The sequence below is a fragment of the Lycorma delicatula genome, chromosome 10 (genome assembly GCF_047948215.1).
Source record: "Lycorma delicatula isolate Av1 chromosome 10, ASM4794821v1, whole genome shotgun sequence".
NCBI lineage: Eukaryota > Metazoa > Arthropoda > Insecta > Hemiptera > Fulgoridae > Lycorma > Lycorma delicatula.
The window spans coordinates 21,614,488-21,639,339 of NC_134464.1; the positions used below are offsets into that span (position 1 = coordinate 21,614,488).

General features: G+C 30.2%; 1 protein-coding gene across 1 annotated transcript in view; it reads right to left on the bottom strand.

Moving 5' to 3' along the window:
* Window positions 1-5,247: 5,247 nt before the first annotated feature.
* The window catches only part of LOC142331677 (homeobox protein unc-42-like), a 67,430-nt gene continuing 47,825 nt past the window's right edge, over window positions 5,248-24,852 (bottom strand). Inside the window, exons 2-3 of the mRNA XM_075377706.1 lie at window positions 13,448-13,584; window positions 5,248-5,382 (exon numbers count right to left, since the gene is read on the bottom strand). Coding sequence (XP_075233821.1) covers window positions 5,248-5,382; window positions 13,448-13,584 — 272 coding nt within the window. The remainder of the gene's footprint in view (window positions 5,383-13,447; window positions 13,585-24,852) is intronic.

The following is a 24,852-nucleotide window of genomic DNA, read 5'->3' on the forward strand; positions in this document are numbered from 1 at the left end:
AATATTTTACGTTGGGCAAAGATTTGTGTACGTTGTAAAGGAAAGAATTTCGCACAATTTCTGTAACTGAGTTTTGTTATTCTATTACCGTTTATCATTACATGTAATTTTTTGTTGTGCAATTTTAAGAATAATGTTTATTAGGTACAGAAAGAATACTACGATTTTCTTCAATAAAAGTTTTGTTTCAATAAAAAATCAATTTTTACAACTTTTTACTTACTTTTTATTAGATGTATTTACATTAATTTTCTCAGAATTAAATTATCTACGAGTTTTTTTATCTTCCTAATGAATGCCTAATAAATGAGTCATTTAACAAAGCGATTTAAACAATTTTGTGTTTTACGTCGGATGTCTTAAAAACTACTGGAATTAACAAATTACATAAGAAACTACCAACTGTAATTCTTAATTTGAATCCCAAAAATTACAGTAGGGCTTCTTTTTATTAGAAGAGCTGAAATCCGAGCAAAATCTTTCGCTGGTCGTAAATCGAAAACAAAGTGTTTCCAGATCTATGTTGTTTTTAATTATTTTCTCCTAAAACTTACTCCGTTTCTTCATGGGATACTCTATTAAAACCTGTACTTTGTTTACTGACATACAGCTATAAATCAAATCATGAAGCCCACAAGAAAAAAAAAATTATTTTAATTGTCTAAAATGGTTTTATAACAAATTTTAATCAAATTTGATCAACTACGAGGATATTTTTTTTATTTAGGCCAGAATGTTTTAAACTAGGTCACCACTGTTGAACCAGCAGGTGGTATTTTTTTTGGATCGGATAGAAAGTACTTTTTTACAATGCGACAACATAATTAGCAATGTAATTATGTCTTACGACGACTTTTGAAGATAATTACACAATTTTTCGTAAGCGACCGTTTTTAATACTATTACATAATTTCTAATTTAATTATTTATTTATCGCGCAATATCTTTGGAAATACTACACATTAATTATAAATAATATCGCATTTATTCTTTATTCTGAATAAAAACAATTTTTATTTAAGTTCGTTACATATAACGTAGAATGTTATAACTTTTTTCAATAATCGATTAAACGAAACAAAATATAACTTGAGTATAGCATATAAAATGATTTTATTCAATAATAGATAAAGGATTTTATTTCTTTCAATAAAATGGAGGTCTAATAGACGATCTTATACTTGCATGCAAAGTGACTGTACCATTCGTAGACTACTCTAGCACAATATTATCAGAACTGATCCTACAGACTCGTCTGGATAAACGGTACCCTTTGTCATAATAGCGTTTATACTGTCAATACGTAATGTAGTAAATTATTTATTTTTTTATTTTTAACGATAGGTGTATACTATACTCGAATATCACGCCATACGTGTAGCGCTGCATTCAGCGTAGTTAAATATTTGACATAGAAGCATAGAATATGCTTTCACCGCTGAGTTTATTATTTTATAATATGTGACGCGAAATAGGACAGATTGGAAGCATTGCCGGTAGTGATTCCTATCGAACAGATTTCAGTCATCGACAACTAAACCGCCTACCGACCGTTCAAATTAAAAATAATTGTAAAGTAATCCTAAAAATAAAATAAAACTTTCTTTAAACGCATTGTTCTTTTTTCGTTAATTATTTTTATTGTACTCTTGTGTTTAATTTTAACTATTAGGAAAAAAACACCCTTATTAGTTTACTCAATAAATATGCACTAAAGAAAATCTACAAATCTGAAATATAAATAGATAACAAAAAAAATAATACATCTAACACGTAAACCCAAAATATTTGGGTATTTAATAATTTGAAATATTTATTTATTCAATTACTGTTAAATATTTATTATACCTAAGTACGCACTTGTAGATTTATCTACTAGTTAAAATATTACGAAAAATCAGCAGAAAAAAGGACAGATTTAAAAAATTAAATGATTAAATATGATTTGAATATTGATTTTTCTAGATTTATAAAATCATGAATTTTCATAAATAATGTACGAACAAGTTTTCATATACTGGTACACTGCCTGCATGTCCCACGAGTGACGTTGGTACATCCCATTAAAAAGAATCATGTGTGGGGTTTTATCGTAATCAAATTTTTATAGTTAATTGAACCAAATAAATAATATAACATAGGTATTTAACATAATTAAGATCGTTTACAGGTACTAGTGAGAAAAACTCATATAAACAACTAAAAATGTTTTGATGGAAGTTTAGAATAAATTGTTAAAATTTAAGTTTATTTCGATCGGTAATAAAAAACAAAACTTTTGGTCAAATAGTTTTATTTCATCTCTGATTTAATAATTAATTTAGTTTCCGTTCGTATTTTATTTATTTATTCTTTTCGATATTACATTTAAAAGAAATATTTTCATTTATTTCCATTTTCAAAAAACAAGAATAAATAGATTTGTTTATATTCCATGAACCGTAACGTATGTTTAATAATATAAAAAAAGTTACGAACGGATGGATGACTCATTCAACTTAAGAAAAGAGTACAAGCAGAGAAATAAGCAAATAATAAAAGGAGTCGAGGGGTCGACAAAGAGTGTAACGGAGTGATGAGTGAATGGTGTATAAGTTTACGGCGAGAGGGGAAAAAGGAGGTACGGGCGAATGAGATTGTTGTGTTTTATTTAATTTATCGGTCCCGAGCACTGCGGATGATTGCAGTAGGCTACCTTATCGTCTTCCTGCCTATAAATATAAAACCTGCCCCTCCCTCCGTACCTTTCACCAATATTACGCTCGGTTATATTTGTATCCGAAGTTTCCTCTCTCTGCCAGCTACAGTTTCCGTAACCCCTTCTTCGTAATCTTCTATATATTTTGTTGTATCTCGCAAATCTTTCTTTAATTCTCTTTTTTCTTACCTTCCTATTTGTAATAAGATATATCGTATTTATTTTTTATTAAATTGAACTAAATGTTAAAATATCTGTAATAATTTTACGTACTTAACTATCAAAGAAACTTAATATCCCATTATAATAAATGTCTTACACTCCCGAAAAATAACATATGAAGTTGCATCATTTAATGAGATTTCTAATAGTTTATTATTGTTCGAAAAGTTTTATACATAGATAAAAACACATAAAACTTTACGCGATTATAAAAATACTAATTTACGATAATTAAAACATTTTTCTCTCCGCCATATTGAATACAAACATAAGTTTTGAATTAGAATTAAACTCATGCGATGTACCGTTTTTGTGTAAAAATTATATATATATATATATATACAAGGTGAAAAGATAAAGACACTACGATTTGCTGATGATATAATAATTCTAGCTGAGAGTAAAAAGGATTTAGAAGAAACAATGAACGGCATGGATGAAGTCCTACGCAAAAACTGCCGCATGAAAATAAACAAGAATAAAATGAAAGTAATGAAATGTAGTAGAAATAACGAAGATGGACCACTGAATGTGAAAATAGGAGGAGAAAAGATTATGGAGGTAGAAGAATTTTGTTATTTGTGAAGTAGAATTACTAAATATGGACGAAGTAGAACCGATATAAAATGTCGAATAGTACAGGCAAAACGAGTTTTAAGTTAGAAATATAATTTTTTTACATCAAAAATTAATTTAAACGTCAGGAAAACATATTTGAAATGTTTGGAGAGTAGCTTTATATGGAAGTGAAACTTGGACGATCGGAGTACCTAAGAAGAAAAGATTAGAAGCTTTTGAAATGTGATACTATAGTAGAATGTTAAAAATCAAATGGGTGGATAAAGTGACAAACGAAGAGGTGTTGCGACAAATCGATGAAGAAAGTAAATATAGTTAAAAGAAGAGACAGACTTATAGGCCACATATTAAGGCATCATGGAATAGTCGCTTTAATATTGGAGAGACAGTTAGAAGGAAAAAATTGTGTAGGCAGGCAACGTTTGGAATATGTAAAACAAATTAATAAGGATTTAGGATATAGGGGGTATACCGACATGAAACGGGTTGCACTAGATAGGGAATCTTGGAGAGCTGCATCAAACTAGTCAAGTGACTGAAGACAAATATATATATATACATTTATAAAGACAAACGGAAAAAAATAGCTGGAAATAGTACATTGAGTAGAAAGTTTTTCAATATGTTGATTGCACATTCCTTCGTCTTTACGATGAGGTCCGGCAGGCTGCAGCAAAGTAAACCGTCATCTATCCTGTCAAGATATATGCATTTACTACCCCTTTCTCAAATTCTAAATAACATCAACTCTATTCGACGTATTTGGGACCTTCATATCCTAACTGTCCATCAGCCAATGATATCTTCATTTATTATGGTCTTTTCTTCTTTTTTTTTTTTACAAATAAAAATTAAGTTTTGTAACGTTTATTTAGGATTTCTATTAACTTTCTCATATTAAATTCTCTACTTTTTGTAAGATTTTTAAGCTCATTAACAATTTAACGAAGGTAAGTTGTCAAAATGTTTTTTTTTTTTTAGTTACAAATCTATTAATAATGATTAATGTTTCAGATCCAATTTTTAAAAACGTTCCTTCAAAGTCAAATTTTACATAAAACCGTAAAAAATTTGCCAATTGACACTAACAAACTGTTAGCGTAGAAAACAAAACGTTTTTCGACCAAAGTGTATGTGATTTTTAATTGTGCTTTGTAGAGCGCATTCCTTAAGTACATCCGTCTTCTGTGTATAAACGCTTACATTTTCATTAACTTATTTTCCTACCAATACTTTAATGTTTAAAAAAAAAATTATGAGACAACGAGTACTGTAAATGAATGTGAAATTTTTTATTAAAATATTATAAAATATAAGACGATTTAATATTTTATTTATTTACAAAAATTATCGTACAACCCCGCCATTAATAAATTATTTTGAAACTAGTTCCATTCGGTACCAAAATGTAACTTCTACATATCAATTATGGTGCTGTTTTTCTTCTGTAATGGATGTCTTATATGTATATTTAGCTAATTTAGATTTTTTTTAATTTCTCCTGTAAAAAATTCAGATTCCGCGATAGCGGTAATAAAAATTCTTTGTGAACTAATTACATTCCAAAATGTCAATCATCAAAAAGGATTCAGTTTGTTTCTAAGGGTAATTAATTTTCTATATTTTAATATACGGTAACAAAACTTACATTACAAATGAAGGAAATTTCGCCCATAAACGGGAATTCTAAATTCGAGTACAGCTTCTAAAAATAATTGATCCTTATTAAATTATTATTTATTAATTAATTATGTATAAAAGTAAATAATTATTGCCTGTATCCGTGCTTCATTTAGTTTGGTCGTTCTAGCTAATTCTTCCCGACAATAGATATCTGGATAATGGGATTTTGCGAAAGCCGCTTCGAGTTCCGCTAACTGCTCCTGAAACAACATTCATTGTTAAAAATCAATACATTTTTTTAAGGTATATATCTAAGATTATACATCTAGCAGGATTTAAGTTAAATTTCACATATTTCCTATAAAAATGTTTTAACTACTGTAAACAAAAATTAATATATTGTAAGTATTATCCTATATATATATATATAAATATATATACAAGGATATAGAAAGAAATTCAAGGTACAATTAAATTTGGAATTATTGCGGTTCAATTAATGGCAACATCTATCAAAGAGTGGCTAGTATAGATTTGGTTTGCCCTTATTGAAAAAATTAGGAATAGCCGTAGGTTTAATTTCAATAAAAAAAAAGCACTGGCATCTTTAGTGGTTGGGTTTCAATTAACTACACATCTCAGGAACGGTCGACCTGAGACGGTGCAATACTGTACTTCATTTACATTCATACATATCATCCTCATTCATCTTCTGAAGTAATACCTTACGGTAGTTCCCAAGGCTAAACAGAAAAAAGAGAGAACATGGGGTCAAACCTTTAATATCAAAATGTTTTTACGGCTCTCACAATACATAAACTTTGAAAACGTGCGATTAAATAAGTCAGTCTTTACATTTTGAATTAAACGAAAACAATGTTGCTTTTTGAACGAAAAACGTGCTTTTTTAAAGAAAGCAGTCAAAGGAGTTTTAAAACACAATAACGTATTTTAATGTTTTTCATATATTTAGGCATTCGATTCGTGTATCAAAATATCTGAAGGTTTTTTTAGAAGAGATGATTGGGGAGCGAAGGCCAATAGTGTATTTAATCCTCTTCGGCATCTATATGCATTTTCCTGTTTTACTTACTGAATTGCAAAAAATTTCGATTTTCAGATTTCAACGGAAATATCCATTTTGTCCACCTCTGAATCCATTTTTACTAGTTTCAGCGTGATGTCTGTACGTACGTATGTATCTCACATAACTCAAAAACGATTAGCTGTAGAATTTTATAATTTTTGATTTATGACTGTTGTAACAACTACCCCTTTTTATTACAATCGACTGGACCTAAAGTGTCCAAAAAAGCCCAAATCCAAAAAAAAAATTGATTTTGGACTTTTTTTAACTGCAGTAATAAGCCCTCATTGAGAGCTTTTCAAATATATATCATAAGTGGTACTGATTTTCATTGGTTTCAAAGTTATAGCCAAATAAAATTTTAATTAATGAAATATTTAGGATCTTTAAGGGGAAGGTACATCGGTTCGAATCAAACTTCATCTCCTTTTTTATTTTTTTAACTTTTTTAGAATTTATTTGTTTTTTTTATTAATATATTGACAATTATTAACCCGTGATTGAAAAATAGTTTTACAATAAATAATTATTTAATAAAAACAATTTAAAAAAAATCAGACGTTATTAGTGAAAAAATTCTTTATGTACTTTTAAAAAAAGGTGTATATGTAATTTAATAGGCGTACCAGGAAGTGATGTAGTGTCCACATCAGATTTGGTGAAACATCTGATTATTTAATATTAATTGAAAATTGTAATTTTGAATCGTTTTATTTTTGGATTTTCTATTGGATTATTACTCTAACATGGTACCTGTGAATTGCATCTCACAAATTTATTCTGAAATTGCTAAATAATCGCTATATTTCTGGTACTCGCCATAACCAGAGTTAGATTCCTAATGTCCAAACCAGTTTTAGAAACACTCTGTACAGAAATAGCTTGTTAGATTGGGATAATTGTGATTTTCTGCCTAATAATCAGTACAGCTCTGTAAATTTGATATCTAGTTTTTCTCTTTTTTTTTAATATGAACCTTCCATGTTAGACGACGATCCAGATGAATGCCTAAATACCATACACTTTCAGCTCACGGGATGTATCCTAAACCTAAACGAATTCCTGGGCAGTCACCTCTTTTCATCGCGAATGCCATTCGTATTGATTTTGCTTGATTGACTTTCATTTTCCATTTCTTCAACCACTCAGAGCTAAAAGGACTAATCGAGATTGCAACTTAGTCGAGGCTCGAGTTGAATCATCATCGACAGCTACGATTGCCATATCGTCAAAAAACGACGCAATAGTGGTAATGAATGTGAGTAGAAGGTCCGCAATAAAGATGGAATAGAAGGTAGAGCCCAGCACTGAGCCCAGAGGAACATCCGAAGAAGTATCAAAGAATGCAGCTAACTCCTTGTATTTAAGCTGGGAAAAGCATCTGTTCAAGTAACTACGCAGTATTAAATAAAAAGATTGAGGTACATTTGTTTTTAGTTTGTACAGCAGACCATCCATACCTTATCGGATGGTTGCTGTATATCTAGAAAGGGAGCCGAACAGAAATTTTTCTCCTTCAAGCAGTTCGTGACAATCCTGATAATTACACAATTTTGTATTTTGTTTTACTTAATTTTTATTTCACAATTTTCTTTTCTTTAACAACTACGGAGAAAATATGTGAAAATATGAGAAAATTACAACACAATATGTAGCTGGTTATAATTAAAAATACTATTAATTTATTTGCCTTTTTATGTTTTATTCTAACAAATAAATGGTGGAATAGTGTTATGTACCATTTGGACGTTGTTTTGTCTACTCCGTTTCTCTTTCATTCCCTTTATACTTTCTCCTCATTTTAAAATTTTCGATATCTTTTCTCGGTCTTCCTCTAGGCTTCTTCCCATTTACGTCTCGATTTAATATTTTCAACGATGTTCTACGTTCAAGTTAATACAATATTAGCTTTCGTTCGAGTCATGTTTATATTAAGGACCGAAAATGGCGAAACAAAGGCTATAAATGGCGGCGGCCACCTTCGTGATATTCTACGCAATACCGGTGTGGTGTGAGGCCTTAGACGTCAAAAGGAATGAACAAAGGCTGGCCTTGCTTCAGAGAAGGGCCGCGATCAAAATCATCGAGGCATAAGAACGGTGTCGGAGGAGGCTGCAGGAGTCTTGGCGGATCCTGCCAGTTCGACTGAGGGCTCTACAGTTGAAGCGAATCTATGAGGAAATGTCGCTGCCTATTCTGCGGCCCTCCTACTTCAGGATTGGCAGGAGAGGTGGGATACCGCGAATACGAGAGCTTGGACCCGTCGGATGATTCCAAGGCTGAATGAGTAGCTGGTGAGGAAGCATGAGAACGTTGATTTCCTGTTTGAGTTCCTATTTGATCACGGAGGATTCGGATCCTACTTCTACAGGTTTCGGAGAAGGGAATTCCCTGATTGTATTTATTGTGGACTAGTGGATAATATGGAGCACACATTTTATGAGTGCTCCAGATGGGACGAGATCAAGGCACGAGCAAGCCTAGGACGGATGACGGCGGAGGACACAGTAGCCTACATGCTCTAGGTGCCGATTAGTGGAAGACGGTTGTAAGAATGGTTTCTCTGATCCTGCGGATGAAGGAATCAGAGTACACCGTGTGGGGTGTAGGCTGACTGTAGTGTAATCTTGTGGTGAGGGGATCTATTGCTTTTATGTGGGGATCTACTAAAATAATGAAGCCTGGGACGAAGCGTAGCGACATTTATAGCTAGGGAGGTAGACCCTCACGCCTAGGGTGTTCTGATCAATCCAGAGGCAAGAGTGGGGGGTCGGAGCTCCCCGATGATGGTATGGGAGACCCTCAAAATGTGAGAGGATGGATCGCGTGGGGTAAACACCAGATGTGCGAAACACACACCTGGTGCTTGGTATGTTAGGGACGGGAAGGGCAGCTCTCCAGCTGAGGGTTGGACTGGTTATCCAGAAGAGAAAGTCGGCGTGTCCTGATGACGTTAGGGAGACCTCAGTAGGATGCCTCTACAGAGGGCTAGACGGTGAGAGCAGGCTGTTGCCACGACATCCTGAGGAGAACGAGATTAACTGCCGGACTGGTTGCGTTAGAGGTTTTTAAATCAAAACAAAAAAAAAAAGATTATATTAGATTTGAGAGTGTTATAAATAACAATAATTGTAATTCCTTTGATTATATAAATTTAGGTAAGAGGAAAACATGTTCTTAATACAACACTAATAATAAAACCTTTAATAACAAATAAAACGCACAAACAGAAAAAGCAAGCGTTTATTCTACATTAAGGAATTTACACTTCAGCAATTTCTATTAACTAAATAACGGTTATTTTAGTAAAAATATAAAAAAATGATTACATCTTCATAATAGGAGAAAAACAAAAATTGCGTAAAAATTTTCCATCACTTTCATTTTTACCAAATTAAAAATACACTTACTCTCATTACGCTATTTTACACGTACTTGAAGACTAATTTTTAATAGAAATAAGTAAAAATAACCTAAATGAGTAATAAAAGTAAATGTGACTGTAATTTCTAAACGGATGAAACGAGTTTAACGAATAAAGTATTTTGTAATCTACGTTGAAAATACGTAAATACATTTCGTACATTGCTGTCGACTGTACCTTGCTTTCCGAGATCTGAGCAGACTTTACTAACTCTATCGAAATAACTAGTAACTGTTGCGAGTCGATCCACGACAAATTTAATGGAGAGTTGGACATGGCTCTTCCTTACACCTACCACTTTATTTAACGAACTTAAAGGAATTCAGATAGACGCTTAAATTAAAGTAAACAGTGAAAACAGACGTAAAAAAAAAAGAAAAAACCTAAATAGAATGGACTAAAATAGCTGATGGATTAGTAACACAAAAAAAGAAAAAAGAAAAAATACAAAAAAGCATGAAAAACACAGATATAATAATTAACACTAATTATATACACTAATTATATAATTAACACTAATATAATTAATAGTTTCCTGTTAATTAATAAAATATATTTCTTGAATATAATTGAAGAAATTAATCTCGTGATCTTTAAAAAAAAGTTCGTGTTGCTGAATATTCTAACTTCGCGTCTTCATTCCTGCTTTATATCGTAATTTATACCGCTTAATGAAATTTGTTATTTGACTATTAGTGTTGAATTTGTCCCAAAACTGAGCTCAGTTACCAAATTTGTTCGAGTTAAATTCGGTTCTTTTTCTTCATCCACCTTTTGATCCAATTCTCAGAAATTGTTGGTCAGTTTGGCCACTTCGGAAAATCATTCGCAGTACAAAAAAACAAAAGCAACGTACACACAACAATGGAATAATCATCAATTTCTTCTTATTCTGTCTTTCAGTGGCAGCCATGCTATAACTATCGTTCGTTTTATTAGTTTCAAAGTACATTTAATCTAGAGAATTATTAGAAATTTCAATAGTTTTTAAGTCGTTAGGAAGACTTCATTGTAACTTTTTCTAAGTCAAACGTGCCCGGTAAGTGAAAAATTTCACGCATCGTCGCTCGTTTTAGAAAAACCAAGAGAGTATTGATGAACGAATACGATTCCGGATGACCAACAGCTTTAAGTGACAAATCTTTATAACGTGTCTATGCATCGTTTAAACGATTATCTCAAAAGTCAAGGAGTAGGCTATTTCAAGAGTTTTGAATGTAATACGGGAATATCTACAAAGCTATAAAGAAAGTAAAATCACGTCCATATCGTATTCACATCGTGAAGGAATTGCGAGTACCCGATCACAGAAAAATACTTAATTATCGAAAACGGTTTACGCGTTTTGTTCGCGGCAATTTTCGGATTTTGGATGATATTTTCTTTAATGAAGAAGCGTAGTTTGATCTTAGCGGCTACGTAAACAATTGGAACAATCGATATTGGAGTGCAGTGAAGCCTCATATTTTTCACGAACTACATTATGTTCAGAAAAGATTGAAGTTTGGTACACGATTCCACGGAAGAGAATAGTAGATCCAATATTTTTCGCGGAAACGGTAACATCTGAACGCTACCAATAGATTATAAGTGACTTCATAACGCTGTTAGAGAAACATAAACGCGATTGCTTATTGCAGCAAGACGATGCAACAGTCCACAAGCGAATAAAACAATGTTACAATGTTACTGCTACGTGTGTTCTACAAGTTTATTATTGTTTTTTTTAACCTCCGGGACCACCGTTAAGTATTGCTTCAGAGGATGAGATGAATGATAATTTTTGTAGCGTATAAAACTGCCATGCCTGACCGGGATTCGAACCCGGGACCTCCGGAAGAAAGGCCGAGACGCTACACTCGCACCACGGAGACCGGCTCTTCGGGCTTATTTAAAAGAAAGGGTGTTCAAAGATAATCCTGGCACAACTTAAACGGAACATTGAACTCGAAATATCCCATATCAGCTCTGTAATCATTAAAAAAATCCTCTTCAGTACATCGGAAGGCGGAGGTAGATTTCATCGATGCTGAGTAGGGGATAAAAAAGATTTCCTCCTAAAAGTTAAGAAAAACTTCAAATTTACTCAATACGACAATGGTTGCATATGAAAAAAGTTTCACATGTTTAGTATACAACAAGCCCCATCTTCTTACAATTCCAACATTATTTTGGTCATCCCTTGCTGTAAGGGTTGGTCATATCAAAACTTGTTTCAGACAAAAGTTTTAAGCAATGTTTAGAAGACTAACAAACACTTTAAACCGATTCGATACTATTCCTATTAAAGGAGATATGATTTTTTTTCTTCAAAACAATCATACCCAACGGTTAGCCAACGGTTGGTGATATTAAAGAACTTTACTGAGATAAGTTTTAGGCACTTATCTAAAGAATAGTAGAAACTTTAAACGAGTTCGATATTTTACTTAATAAGAAAGTTATAGCTATATTTTGTTTTTTTTCGAAAAAAAAACCCATTTCCACCCTCACAGTCCGATTTTCCCATTAACAAACTCGACCGAGATTTTGGGTCATTATACTTTATGTTCTTTGTATGTACTTTATGTGCGTAATTTTGCGTCAATCACTTTCAATTTGAAAGTGATTGGCGCAAGTGATTGGGAGTTATCGTGTCTACAAGAAAGTCAAATATATATATATAAACGTTTGCGCTGACGGTGGTTTTGGGATCTGGTTGATGTGAAACGCGAAGATATATCAAAATTTTCCGGAAGTTGAATCATAGTACCTATTACAACAGGTAGCTTTCTTATGAAATATACCTAAAAGTGGCTACTAGCATGAAGAAACGTGTTTATTCCTGTATAGAAGCAAATGGAGGGTATTTCGAACATTTATTGGAACAAAATTACTGTAAGTTATAAAATTATTTAATATTACTTTCTTTCTTAAAACTTATAAACTTTTTCCACAGATTGTTTTCTATGTGTGTTTTATTCCATACGGGTTACGTAAACTTTTGCTTCCATGTACATATGTTTTTTGTAAACGATAAAAATTTAACAAATTGAAACACGAAAGAAGATCGGAACTTACGTCAATATATTTACGTCGACATATACTTCCGTTTTTGTTTTAAAATTAGAGTCGTTAACCAACCTATCATCGATCAAATAATTTTTAATTTGTATATATATTGCTGCATAAAAGCAACACCAATTTTTAAAAATAAAAAAAAATATTAAAATAAATATAAAAAATATTGGAATATCGGAATTCCAATAAAAAATATTGGAATATTTATTGTTTTTTTTTGACAATAAATAATCCAGTGACGATTGGGAAATTAAATTTTATAGATAATTCATCGATAAAATACCGTATTAAAACAGACAACAAAATTATTATATCTGTTTATTAAAGATAGAAGGCATATTTATAGACAATTATTGTTTTATTAACATACAGTATTAATTAAATTTTAATACAAAACCTAATAAACTAATAATGAATTTACTGAATAATTTATCGATAAAATAGCCTTCGACTAATTGACTAGTAGTGTTTACAGCACAAAATATCCTATTTATTAATAGTTGGATCCTATTTGTTTCATAAGCTTTCGGCTGTCTCGTGGTTTTTTTTATTCTAAACAATATTACTCCATTTTAATGCAATTATCCATAAATATAAACAATTTTACTATTAATTAAATAAAAATATCATACAAAACATGGTAATGAAATAAAAAATGATTTTATTCATATTAAGTCCATAATATAACTATTAATGGTAAATTATAAATAAAAAATGTAATATAAATAAAATTAAAAAAGAAAAGTTAGATTACCTGAGTGAAAGTAGTTCGATGTCTTCTACGAGCAGGTGTGGGACAAGAGGCTGTTGTAGGAGTGTGAACGGTAGGGGATGGTCCGCCACCCCCTGCTAGTGGTTCATTTTTCAATTTTTTAAAAGCTCCTTCCGCACCTAAGAAAAAATAAAATTATAAATAAAAGATTTTTATTACAAAAAAAAAAGTCATAACAAACGAGTAAAAACGATTAAGCAAGAAGAGGTAATAAATACTGAAGTACACATACGGTGTTGTTTTTATATATATATATATATATATATATATATATATATATATATATATATATATATAAAGAACACCGTATATATATATATATATATATATATATCAAATTTAAAATTAAAAGAAAATGATACGTATTAACCGATGGAACAAAATCTAAATTACGATTTAGATAAAACTCTTGCAAAAATTAATTCATTTTAAAAAGAAAATGATACGTTTTCTCATTAACCGATGGAACAAAATCTAAATTTACGTTTTAGATAAAATTTTAGTTCCATTTTCTAACAGGGTGTAAAAGTTACCACAGTATTTTATAATTAATAACTTTATTGGTGTTTAAACTACGGCCATATCTACCTCTAAAAGACAGTACGATCAGGATGCTTTCTTGGATTCACATCTCTCATTGCTTTAATTTTCTTTACTAATGTCGATAGCCTCGTCGACAAATACATACTTTTGTTTTATTTATTCGCTATCGCAACAACATTTCAAACCACAGTTTGACAACTCTTTTCCTACTATTATAAAGTAAATTTTTTCAGTAAAATACCATTTGCTAAAGTCTAAAATAGAGATAAGATCGTCATAACTCAACGCTATTTTGTAATATTGCTTTATAATTTACTACCTGAGACATTTTGCACTATAATAAATAATAATAAAAAGATGGGTTGTGCCGCAAAAGCGAATTCTGTGCTCGAAAGAATATTAAATAAGCGTTAGAAAAGATTGACTTTTCAAAGGTTTGCGGCTCAAGTTGAAAGGGTTAGAAATTTGAATGGAATTTACCATCTGCCATTAAAAAAATTTGTTGAATGACCGTTTATGTAAAGCAAATTAAATAAAATTAATTAAATATTATAGTTCAGATGCCGAAGAAACTGATCGTATGACAAGTAATTGAGCATAAATAAGTTTAACAAAAAGATTGCGCCGTAAGGTTAGAATAATAGCAAAACTCGTAGATCAATCTATATATTTAAAAGGGAAAACTGCATTGAAAATCAGATTAGTATCGCTACATATTACCGAGTGTTAGTCTTTAGGTTATACTTTAGAATGAATTAAGAAACGGGTCAACTTACAGAAAACTATTGTGTTCAAAACTTCCTCGCCAATCATTAAATCGTTCAAAAAAAAATTTGTCGTAGATTAAAAGTCGAATAAAAAAGCTAAAATATCACGTTTGCTAAATCATCGTTATGTTACAGGAAAAGAAATCAGATCATGTAAAAGAACCGATAGAAAAGAGATCACACAATACATCGAAAAGAAAGTAATTATTGTTCAGATTGGCAGAAAAATTTTAATAAGATAAAAAAAAAATAAAAATAAAAAATTTGGAGAAATGGGAAAACATAAAACAACGCGATACGGCCGGGAAAATTTCGTCAAATAGGAAAAATTTTAAAAATATAATAAAATAAAACAAAATTGTTAAAAAATAAAATTATAAAAAATTTGGAAATAAAATAGGTTCAAAAAATTATTATGTTTTTTACACAATTTTGCCATATTAAAAAGACTTATAATAACTAATATTTACAAAAATTAGTTTTACAAACTAATTTGAGATCGAAAATAAAATTATTTTTATTTTTTTAAACTTGGGAGCCCAAATATCAAGAGGATCTTTTTATATTGATTATGATGATTTCCAAAATAAGATTTAAGCACCAATATTCCCATATTTGGAATAAATAAATTTTTGATTTTAGAGGTTTCTTACTCGGTTGGGTAAATTTACGAAAAATGTATTTATAAAGAAGTAATCACTAACAAAAAAATAATAATTTAAAAGATAATTGTTTAATAATGAAAAAATAAAGTACAATTTTTATAAAAGTAATGAAAAACATTGCTTCTCATTTTGGATCGTGAATATAATATAGGTGCCAAAGCTACTTTAATTTTAATAACCCTTTAGTGATACAAAAAAAAAATAAAATATGTTTTTTAATAATAAAAATTAAAGGAATTTTATTTATATATATATAGTTAAGTAAACTTTTGTGCATTTTAGTCCCGGGGTATACAATTTAAAATAAATTATACTTCATACCTCTCTCTATCTCTCTCTCTCTCTCTCTCTCTCTCTCTCTCTCTCATATATATATATATATATATATATATATATATATATATATATATATATATATATATATATATGAAGTATAAACTTGAGGAAAATAGAGCAAAAGAAAAAAAAACATATACGGAAATTCGACTTTATGAGGTAGGAAGTTGATTTTTTGGAAAAAAGAAATTAATATTATTTATATATTTCTTGTAGGTAACACATATGTTTCAATAATTTTCTCTAAAATGGCTCTAAAGAAAATCGAAATTGTTTATTCGCTATATCCCCACAATAGAATTTTGAAAAAAATTAATATAATCAATGCCTCGTGTATATATATATATATATATATATATATATATACACAGAAATATTTGAAGAAAATAGGTTCGGTCAATCCTGAGATATAAGATCAAAACTAGTGCGACACGCATATTTAAGCACATATATATGTGCTAACTATATATATATATAACTTCATATATCAAACTCTAGATGAATTAATTGGACCCTAAAACTTAATCCCTAAAACCCTAAAATCTACAACAAAAAAATTCTTTTACAATTTTTAACTTCAAGGATCCATCACGAGTCAAAGGTAAAACTGTTAGAAGGATATTGAAAACAGATGATTTATCGAAAAAAATCAATATTTTGAAATTTCACAGTTTTCATTCTCGCGTTGAAAAGAAACAGGAGAATTTACCGTTAATTAATAAAAGTTTAACAACTGTGTTTGCTGACAATTTCACGAGGGGTCGGTACTTCTATAAACCCTCAAGGTTGAAGTAGTTTTGGTGATAATGAGATACGCTGTTTGAACGAATAAAGGGTAGAACTGTTAAATTCGTGTTTCAAATTCGATAGCATAGGGGATAAGTGAAATAAATGAAGTGAAATAATACGGAGTGGTTAGTTACACGAGTCGAAGAACATACTCTAGGATTCATGTTAGCCGAAGGCTGAAATATATATTTCACCGGAGAGATTACTACAACTCTATTTTGAAGAGTTGAAGTACAGTCGGAACGAAGCCGAGTATAAGAAATAGTAACAGAAAAGATGATGACATCTGTTCCGTAACTTTTACCCCACGCTGACAATTCGTCGCCACCCTTACCCACCCGGTGCTAAAATCGGCTGGATACATGAGGGGTTAGATGAAATAAGCGTAGGGTAGTACTTGTAGAGCAGCGTTTAGGGTGGTGCGTCTGTGTGTCTTTCCTGTCAACGTCATCATGATGATCGTCAAGAGAAGCTCTTGAAAGGGACTAATCAAATTATCTTACAGCATTTTGAATTCCTCGTTACAATTCTTAGTCAGAGCTTAATAGAATTATTTTATTTTATCTTTATGTGCAAATTATTGCATCGTATTTTTTTTTTTTTTTTGTAAATATGTAAGCTAAATGATAACTGGAAAAAACCATTAAAAACTCTTAAGAAACGTTTACAAATTTAAAGTTTAAATTTGATGGTTATTCAGATTGTAAAACAAAAAATATTAATAAAAAAAAAATAAATAAAGGCTGTCGTAGTCTTTTTACTGCGAAGAATTTGTCATTGTCCGCTTTGAAAAATATTTAAACTATATGTATACATAAATATACCAGTTAAAAGTAAATATTTGTTTGTAAAGTAATCAGTACCCTTAAATCGGCAATCAAGATCTGTTCAATTCTCTTACTTAAATCACAGTATCTTAATAGTTATCTCAAAAATTCATTTAACGCTATGTTTAATTAATTAAATTAGTTTAAATGTAGTAGTAATTAAAAACAAAATTAAGGATATTGTGATTTTAATTAACTTAAGAGAAATTTTGTAAATTAGTTTATTAATGTTAATTTTATATTTTTCAGTTATCATAGTTATATGTTACTGTATATTGTAAAAACATTCTTTATTGTATATGTATTATGGAATAAAGAATTATTATTATTATTATTAAATATTTTTAAAAAGATCTTGGGCAGTTCTGCGCAAGAAGGCCGACTTTTTGTTATTTTATTTTCTTTGCACGTTCCAGTTTGCAGCATTATAATGAATTATGCTTCTAACTTACCCCCTCAAATTATTTTGACATTAAATTGAGCGTAACTGGAAAACGAAACAATCAATCTTTTTGAAATGTTTTCATGCACAACTTCAAATATTCTTAATACGGCATAACTGAATTTCAATGAAATTGATCGAGTAGTTTTAGAGATTTACTGGCCACAGAAATTTATATACAGGCTTATATATACAAGAAGACCCCAATTTTCGTACTTTTCATACCTCAAAATATAAAAACAAATCATTTTTACCATCTTCCCCACATCCGTTATGCAACCAAAAGAAATACCTTACTTTTTTTGAAAAGTCGGTAAAATGCATATTCCCAGAAATATATCTATGTTATATAAAATTTTGATAAGAAAAAGCATTAATATTCTTTTGGTGGAGAATATCTCTAAAAAATTAAAAAAAGAAATTATTCTATAAAACAGTTAGATACATCATTATGCTACCGAAATTTTTCTATAACTGTTTAATAAAAAAATAACTACGACAAAATTCCGATTGTTAAGGATATTATATTAAAATGGTTATTTAAAAAAAAAAAATATTTCGCCACTCGTTTTCAAACGATATCGGGCCATAACCTCCTTTTTTCCTGTTTAGCCTCTGGAACCTTTCAGATAATACTTCAAAGGATGAATGAGGATGATATGTATGAGTGTAAATGAAGTGTAGAGTCTTGTATAGTCTCAGTTTGACCATTCCGGAGATGTGTGATTTATTGAAACCCAACTACCAAAGAACACCGGTATCCACGAGCTAGTATTCAAATCCGTGTAAAAATAACTAACTTTACTAGGACTTGAACGCTGGAACTTTCGACTTCAAAATCACCTGATTTGGGAAGACGCGTTTACCACTAGACCATCCCGGTGGGTTTCGGGCCATAACCTATTTCAATAGATATCACTACATCGAACCGAATGTTTCTTTATGTAAACAGGAACAGAACGGAACGTAAGAATGACGATCGCAATCAAAAGGGGAGGTGCACAACTAGACGTTACAACAATTCTAAATTCAAAATTTCAACATCATATGGCTAATCGTTTTTGAGTTAAGCGAGATACATACGTACGTACAGACGTCACGCCGAAACTAGTCAAAATGGATTCAGGTAAGATCAAAATCGATATTTCCGTTGAAATCCGAAAACCGAACTTTTTCGCGATTACAATACTTCCTTGTAGTACAAGGAAGTAAAAATCTTGGGCAGTTCTGCACAAGAAGACCGAGCTTTCGTTATTTTATTTTCTTACTACATTTCAACTTGCTGCATTATAACGAATTAAGCTTCTAACTTGTCCAGCTTAAATTTTTTTGAGTTTAAATTGAGCGTAACTCAAGAACAACGCAAGCAATCTTCATTAAAGTTTCACATGCCCAATTTCAGTTATACTACTACAGCATATATAAATTTCAATGAAATTGATCAAGTAGTTTTGGAGATCTTTGAGCTACAAAATTTGGTAAAATGAGATGTATGCATTAGGTTTATTCAGTACTGAAAAGAAGTACCCTATTCAGATAAAAAAGACAAAAAAAAAACATAAATATATTCAATTCAGATAATAATAAATTGTGGCTACTTCTACTTCAACTTCAAGGCTATTTCTACTTCAAGGTTAATAACTTTTTTTTTAACAATCACTAATAATTAAATACACATGGATCAAACAAAACAAGCAATAAAAGAAAAATGCGATAAAAGTTTTGAGATTAGGTTTAAAATAGGGATAAAAACGATGGATAAAATATAAAATAATTTTAATTCAATTTGTTAGAAATTATTTTATTAGAAATAGTTTAAGATTAGATTTTATTAGAAATTATTTAAAAAATAAAGAAAAAACATTAAATAAACGATCGTTTTATTTCTATAAAAATATAATAAAAAAATAAAAGAAGAATATTAAATTAATATTATTTATTGGATCGACTTAATAATTAACTGATAAACTTTTCAAGCATCGCGTAGGACAAGAAAACTTTTCTGCTATATTCCGACGTTTCGCTATCTTTCTCTTTAACGTAGAATTAAATACGGCATCAAAGAGTCCACATCTCTTTCTCCTTAGGTAACGAGTTAAATATATTAATTAATAATTAGAATTAAGTTTCGCAAACGCCAGTCGAAATAACGGAAAGGGGGTAGAAAAGTTTATCTGTTTGTAAATTCCACCGCCATCGCTGCCACCGGATGACCGACGATGACCGGAATTATTACGCATATATATGTGTAAGTAAATAAGGATAAGGGTGAGAAGAGAAATACGTACTTGTTAACTCTTTCGGGCGGTACAGCAGTACCACTTTCTCCCTCACCGACCGACAACATGCACACTAATTTCATTCCTGCTCTGTGTACACAAAACGAGATGACTTAAGAGCAACGAAGGCGACTCATGGCAAACTAAAATGAAATTATCAAAATCTCTTTACTTAAATTACCCTTCGCTACTCGTCCTATAACTTCTCCAACGATTCTTACCAGCACCTTCACGTCGTCATCATCACCATCACAAATGATGATATATAAACATACAATATAATTAGATTATTTTTTCTCTCTGACAGATGTGCTTTTTTTCTTTTTTAGTTTACGTTGTGGTGTTTTTTTCTATTTATCATAATTACAGTAATTTATTTTAATAATGATAATTATATTTCTATCTGTATGAAAAGTTTGCATTCCTTGTAAATTAAACTGAGAATATTTTACACCCGAAAATCAACTACCCGTTGTAAATTCCTTTGTTCTTCCGAAGGACTATACCGATTTTCATACAACATTCATACTGACCGATTCGTATCTGGAGCGTCAGAGTGAAAATGAATATTCGACGATTTGAAAAAAAATAAATAGTGGATGGTAGTTGAAACTACCGTCGTTTTTTTTCTAAGCTGAAAAATCTAAATTGTACTTTATCCAGTGTAGTATCGAATAAGAACAACTAAAAACGGATTTAAAAAAAATTATTAAAATAAATTAGACAAATTTAAAAAACTTCCTTTCGGCACGCCGGAAGCGGAGGTAGATACTTCACCAGTGCTAAGTAGTGGATAAAAGATTTCCATCTAAAAAAAAATTCAATAAAATGGTTGCATGTAAAAAAAGTTCACATGTTTAGTATACAACAAGCCTTCTTACAATTCCAGCAAGATACTTTAAACAGACTCGATTCTGTGCCTATTAAGAGAAGTATGAATTTTTGTCTTTGAAACCCCATTTTTCCATCCCTGGACCAATGGTTTGTGATATCAAAAAACTTTACTTAGATAGGTTTTAGGCCCTTATCCAAAGAATAGTAGCAACTTTAAACGAATTTGATATTTTACTTAATAGAAATAATTTGTTTTTTTCGAAAAAGCCCCTCTATTTCCACTTCCATTGTCCGATTTTCCCTATTAACGAACTCGACCGAGATTTTGGGTCATTATATTTTATGTATCTATTTCAAAGTGGTTGGCGCAAAATCACTTTCTACAAGAAAGTGAAACTTCTATCTTCCACAAGAAGATATAAAACTTTTGATCTGACGGCGGTTTTGGAGTCTGGGGGATGTGAAACGCGAATATATCTCGAAGTTCTTTGTAAGTCGAATCATGGTACCCATTAAAATAGGTAGCTTTCGTATGAAACCTACCAAAAATCATTAATAATGGAACAAAAATATAAAAATTATATGTTAAAAGTGAAATAAAAAATAATGCACTATTCTTAAAAGATAAAAGAAAGGGTAATCCAAAGATAATTTCAAAGTTAAACTAAAAATACACTATGAAAAAATACGTTTTTAATACTGAATTTCAGAAAAATAAAAGTAATTGGGTTAGAATGTAATAATCAGATGAATATCTCCATAAAAGAAGGAAGAGTTAAACAAGTAAACCAGCATCAAGGTTCAATGTTATCAGAAAACTGTAAAAAGATAAAACAAAATAAAAAACAATAACACTTCCATAGCCTCGACTGGACCAAAAGTTTCCAAAAAAGCCCAAAATAAAAAAAATTGAATTTTTTACTTTTAACTGCAGTAATAATACCTCACTGAGAGCTTTTCAACGATATATCATTAAGTGGTACTTGTTTTCGTTGGTTTCAAAATTATAGCCAAATGAAGTTTTAATTAAGAAAACATTTGGATCATATAAGAGGATGGCACATCAGTTCGATTCAGACGGACTTTATGTCCTTTTATTAAGGCTATGGAAGCGTACAACAGGAAGGAACAGTTATTATGAAGGAAGATCAGAAGTGTGTTGTATGTTAAATTTATTTCTGTATGGAATATGAAACACGGACGATAAGAAAAAGAAAGGCTGGAGGCATTTGAATCGTGAACACGTAGGAGATTGTAAAAATTAAACAGAACGATCGAAATATAAAAAAATGAATGTTTGAAAACGAATGGGAACAAAGTTTATTCAAAACAATTCAACCCGAGAAAGTCTATTAAGAGAAGAAAGATTGACTAAAATAGAGCTAGAAGATACAAAAAAGAGGCCGGAAAAAAATTATATTTTTTTTAAAGTAAAAATGTGAGCACCAGGAACTTAATTGTGAAACACATGATGCAAGGGACTTGCCTCAAGGCAAGTTATGAGAGCACAATTTGAATATTGCTTTTGCAATATTTTTATAATTTTTATTATTCGTTAATAACAAATGGTTATTCATATTCTGTGAACTATATCGGGCAGAAGATGATTTATTTAAGAGTAATGACGTTATACAGCCAGTACATGTGAAGAATAGAGTCTACAGTAGGTGTCACTTGTAAGCTCTATTTCTATGCGCTTGCGAGCTGTCAAGTAATCGTAGATTAAGCCCGATGAAGAAAGGCAAAAGAAAATAGTTATCTCTTTACTTTCCTCTGTATGTTTATAATTACTGGTAATTTATGAGACATTTTTGGCACTGAACAGTCACCTTATACGTTTGGTTAAAGTACTTTTCACAGGATCTTGGAATATTATGAGAAAATCGAGAAACAAAAATTAAAAAAACAAAAAAAGGATTTAGGTTCGTATTTTTTTAAGGAGAATCTTATAGGAAATTTATTGCTCTTTAAGAATCTGAAAAGTAACAGAATTCTGTGGATATTACAAGCAAAACATTACAATATAATGTAATTAACTGGGAAAAGTAAATATTTTTAAATTAACTTAGAAATTATATAATACATCAAAAGCTTATCGGGTGAACCTGAGGGTATGTAAAAAAAATCTGATGTGGGCACCTCATGACTTCCTTGAACGCCAATTAAATTACATATACAATTTTTTTTAAATGAAAAGTATATAAAATTTTATTTCATTAATAACTTGTAATATTTTTTCATAATATTTTTTTTATTGTTATTATTAAACTATTATTTATCGTAATTTTTTTACAGAGGTTAATAAATGTTAATCAATCAATATATTTAAATTAAAAAAGAAGTTAAAAAAAGGAGATGACGTCTGATTCGACTGATGTGTCACCCCCTTATATGATGCAAATATTTCATTAATTAAAATTTAATTTCGCTATAACTCTGGAACCAATGAAAATAAGTACCACTTATATGATATATCGTTGAAAAGCTCTCAATGAAGACTTATTACTGCAATTAAGAAAAACTCCAAAATTCAATTTTTTTTGGATTTTGGGCTCTTTTGGAAACTTTTGGTCCAGTCGATTGCAATAAAAAGGGGAGGTGTACAACTAGATGTTACAACAGTCCTAAATCCAAAATTTCAGCATCCTACGGCTAATCGTTTTGAGTTACGCGAGATACGTACGTACGTACATAGATACGTTCGTTAAGACGTCATGTTGAACCTACTCAAAATGGATTCAGGGATAGTCAAAATGGATATTTCTGTTGATATCTGAAAACCAAAATTTTTCGCGATCTCAATACTTTCTTTACGTCGTACAAGGAAGTAAAAAGAGCAAATAATATTTCTGTTTCCAGTTTCTGAACGATTAAAATTTTTGAGATTTTTTCAGGAAACGTCTATTACCGCTTTTTTCATCTATTGTGAATTCATACGTATTTTGCATAATTACGAAAAAAATTTATAACTTAATGAATCCAGATGCATCTTAATGATAATTAAACTACCTTTAACTTCGAACGTGCTGGCCTCTCTAGTAAGTTAACTGATCAAATTATGCTCCACCATTTAAGGAAAAAAATTTATAGAAAGTAAATGTTAGTAAATATCTTTTGAAGTTTTTTTTAATCAATACCTTAAAAAAAGTTTAATAGTATTTTGGACAATCAAAGCATACAATATTTTTATGGAAACATTATTTTTTTAAAGTTTTTTATCGATAATATTTCAAATTTCTTAAATAAATACAATTATAAAAGAAATATATATTAATAAAGAATTGAAGAAAAATAATTATTTACAATTTATACAATTGAAAATGAAGAAAGTGAAAGTTAGAGTACTAAAAGAAGCTAACGGAAAGATTAACTTTTCTTCTTTCATTTTAATTAGTATATAGATAGAAGAATAAAAGTAATTAAAACTTGTAATAGGATAAATAATAAAGGGAAAAATATTAAAGCAAAGATTAGCGAACGATATGTTTAATAGAAATGATTTTAATGAAACAACGAACGGTAAAAATTTATTGCTACCGGTAGAAATTCAATTTTAAAGTAAACGATAATAAAACTAAGACGATGAAAGGATGGCAAAGAGAAGTAAAAAAGTAGAAGAGCTCAATTTATCTCATCAGGAATTTTTTTTTTAATGTAATAAAGTTAGAAAGGATGGAAGAAATAAAAAAAAATAAATCGAAAGCATACTTGCAGGAACAGACAGAACTTTTAGTAGAAAATATATTTATTGATAACAAAGAAAGATCTACAAATTAGGAAAACTTAAAAATATTTTTTTATAAGGAATGTAACGGTTTACGGCAGCGAACATAGATGGGAAAAAACAATAAAGATCTAAAATGTGATAACACAGAAAAATATTAAGAGCATTGATAGAGGACGAT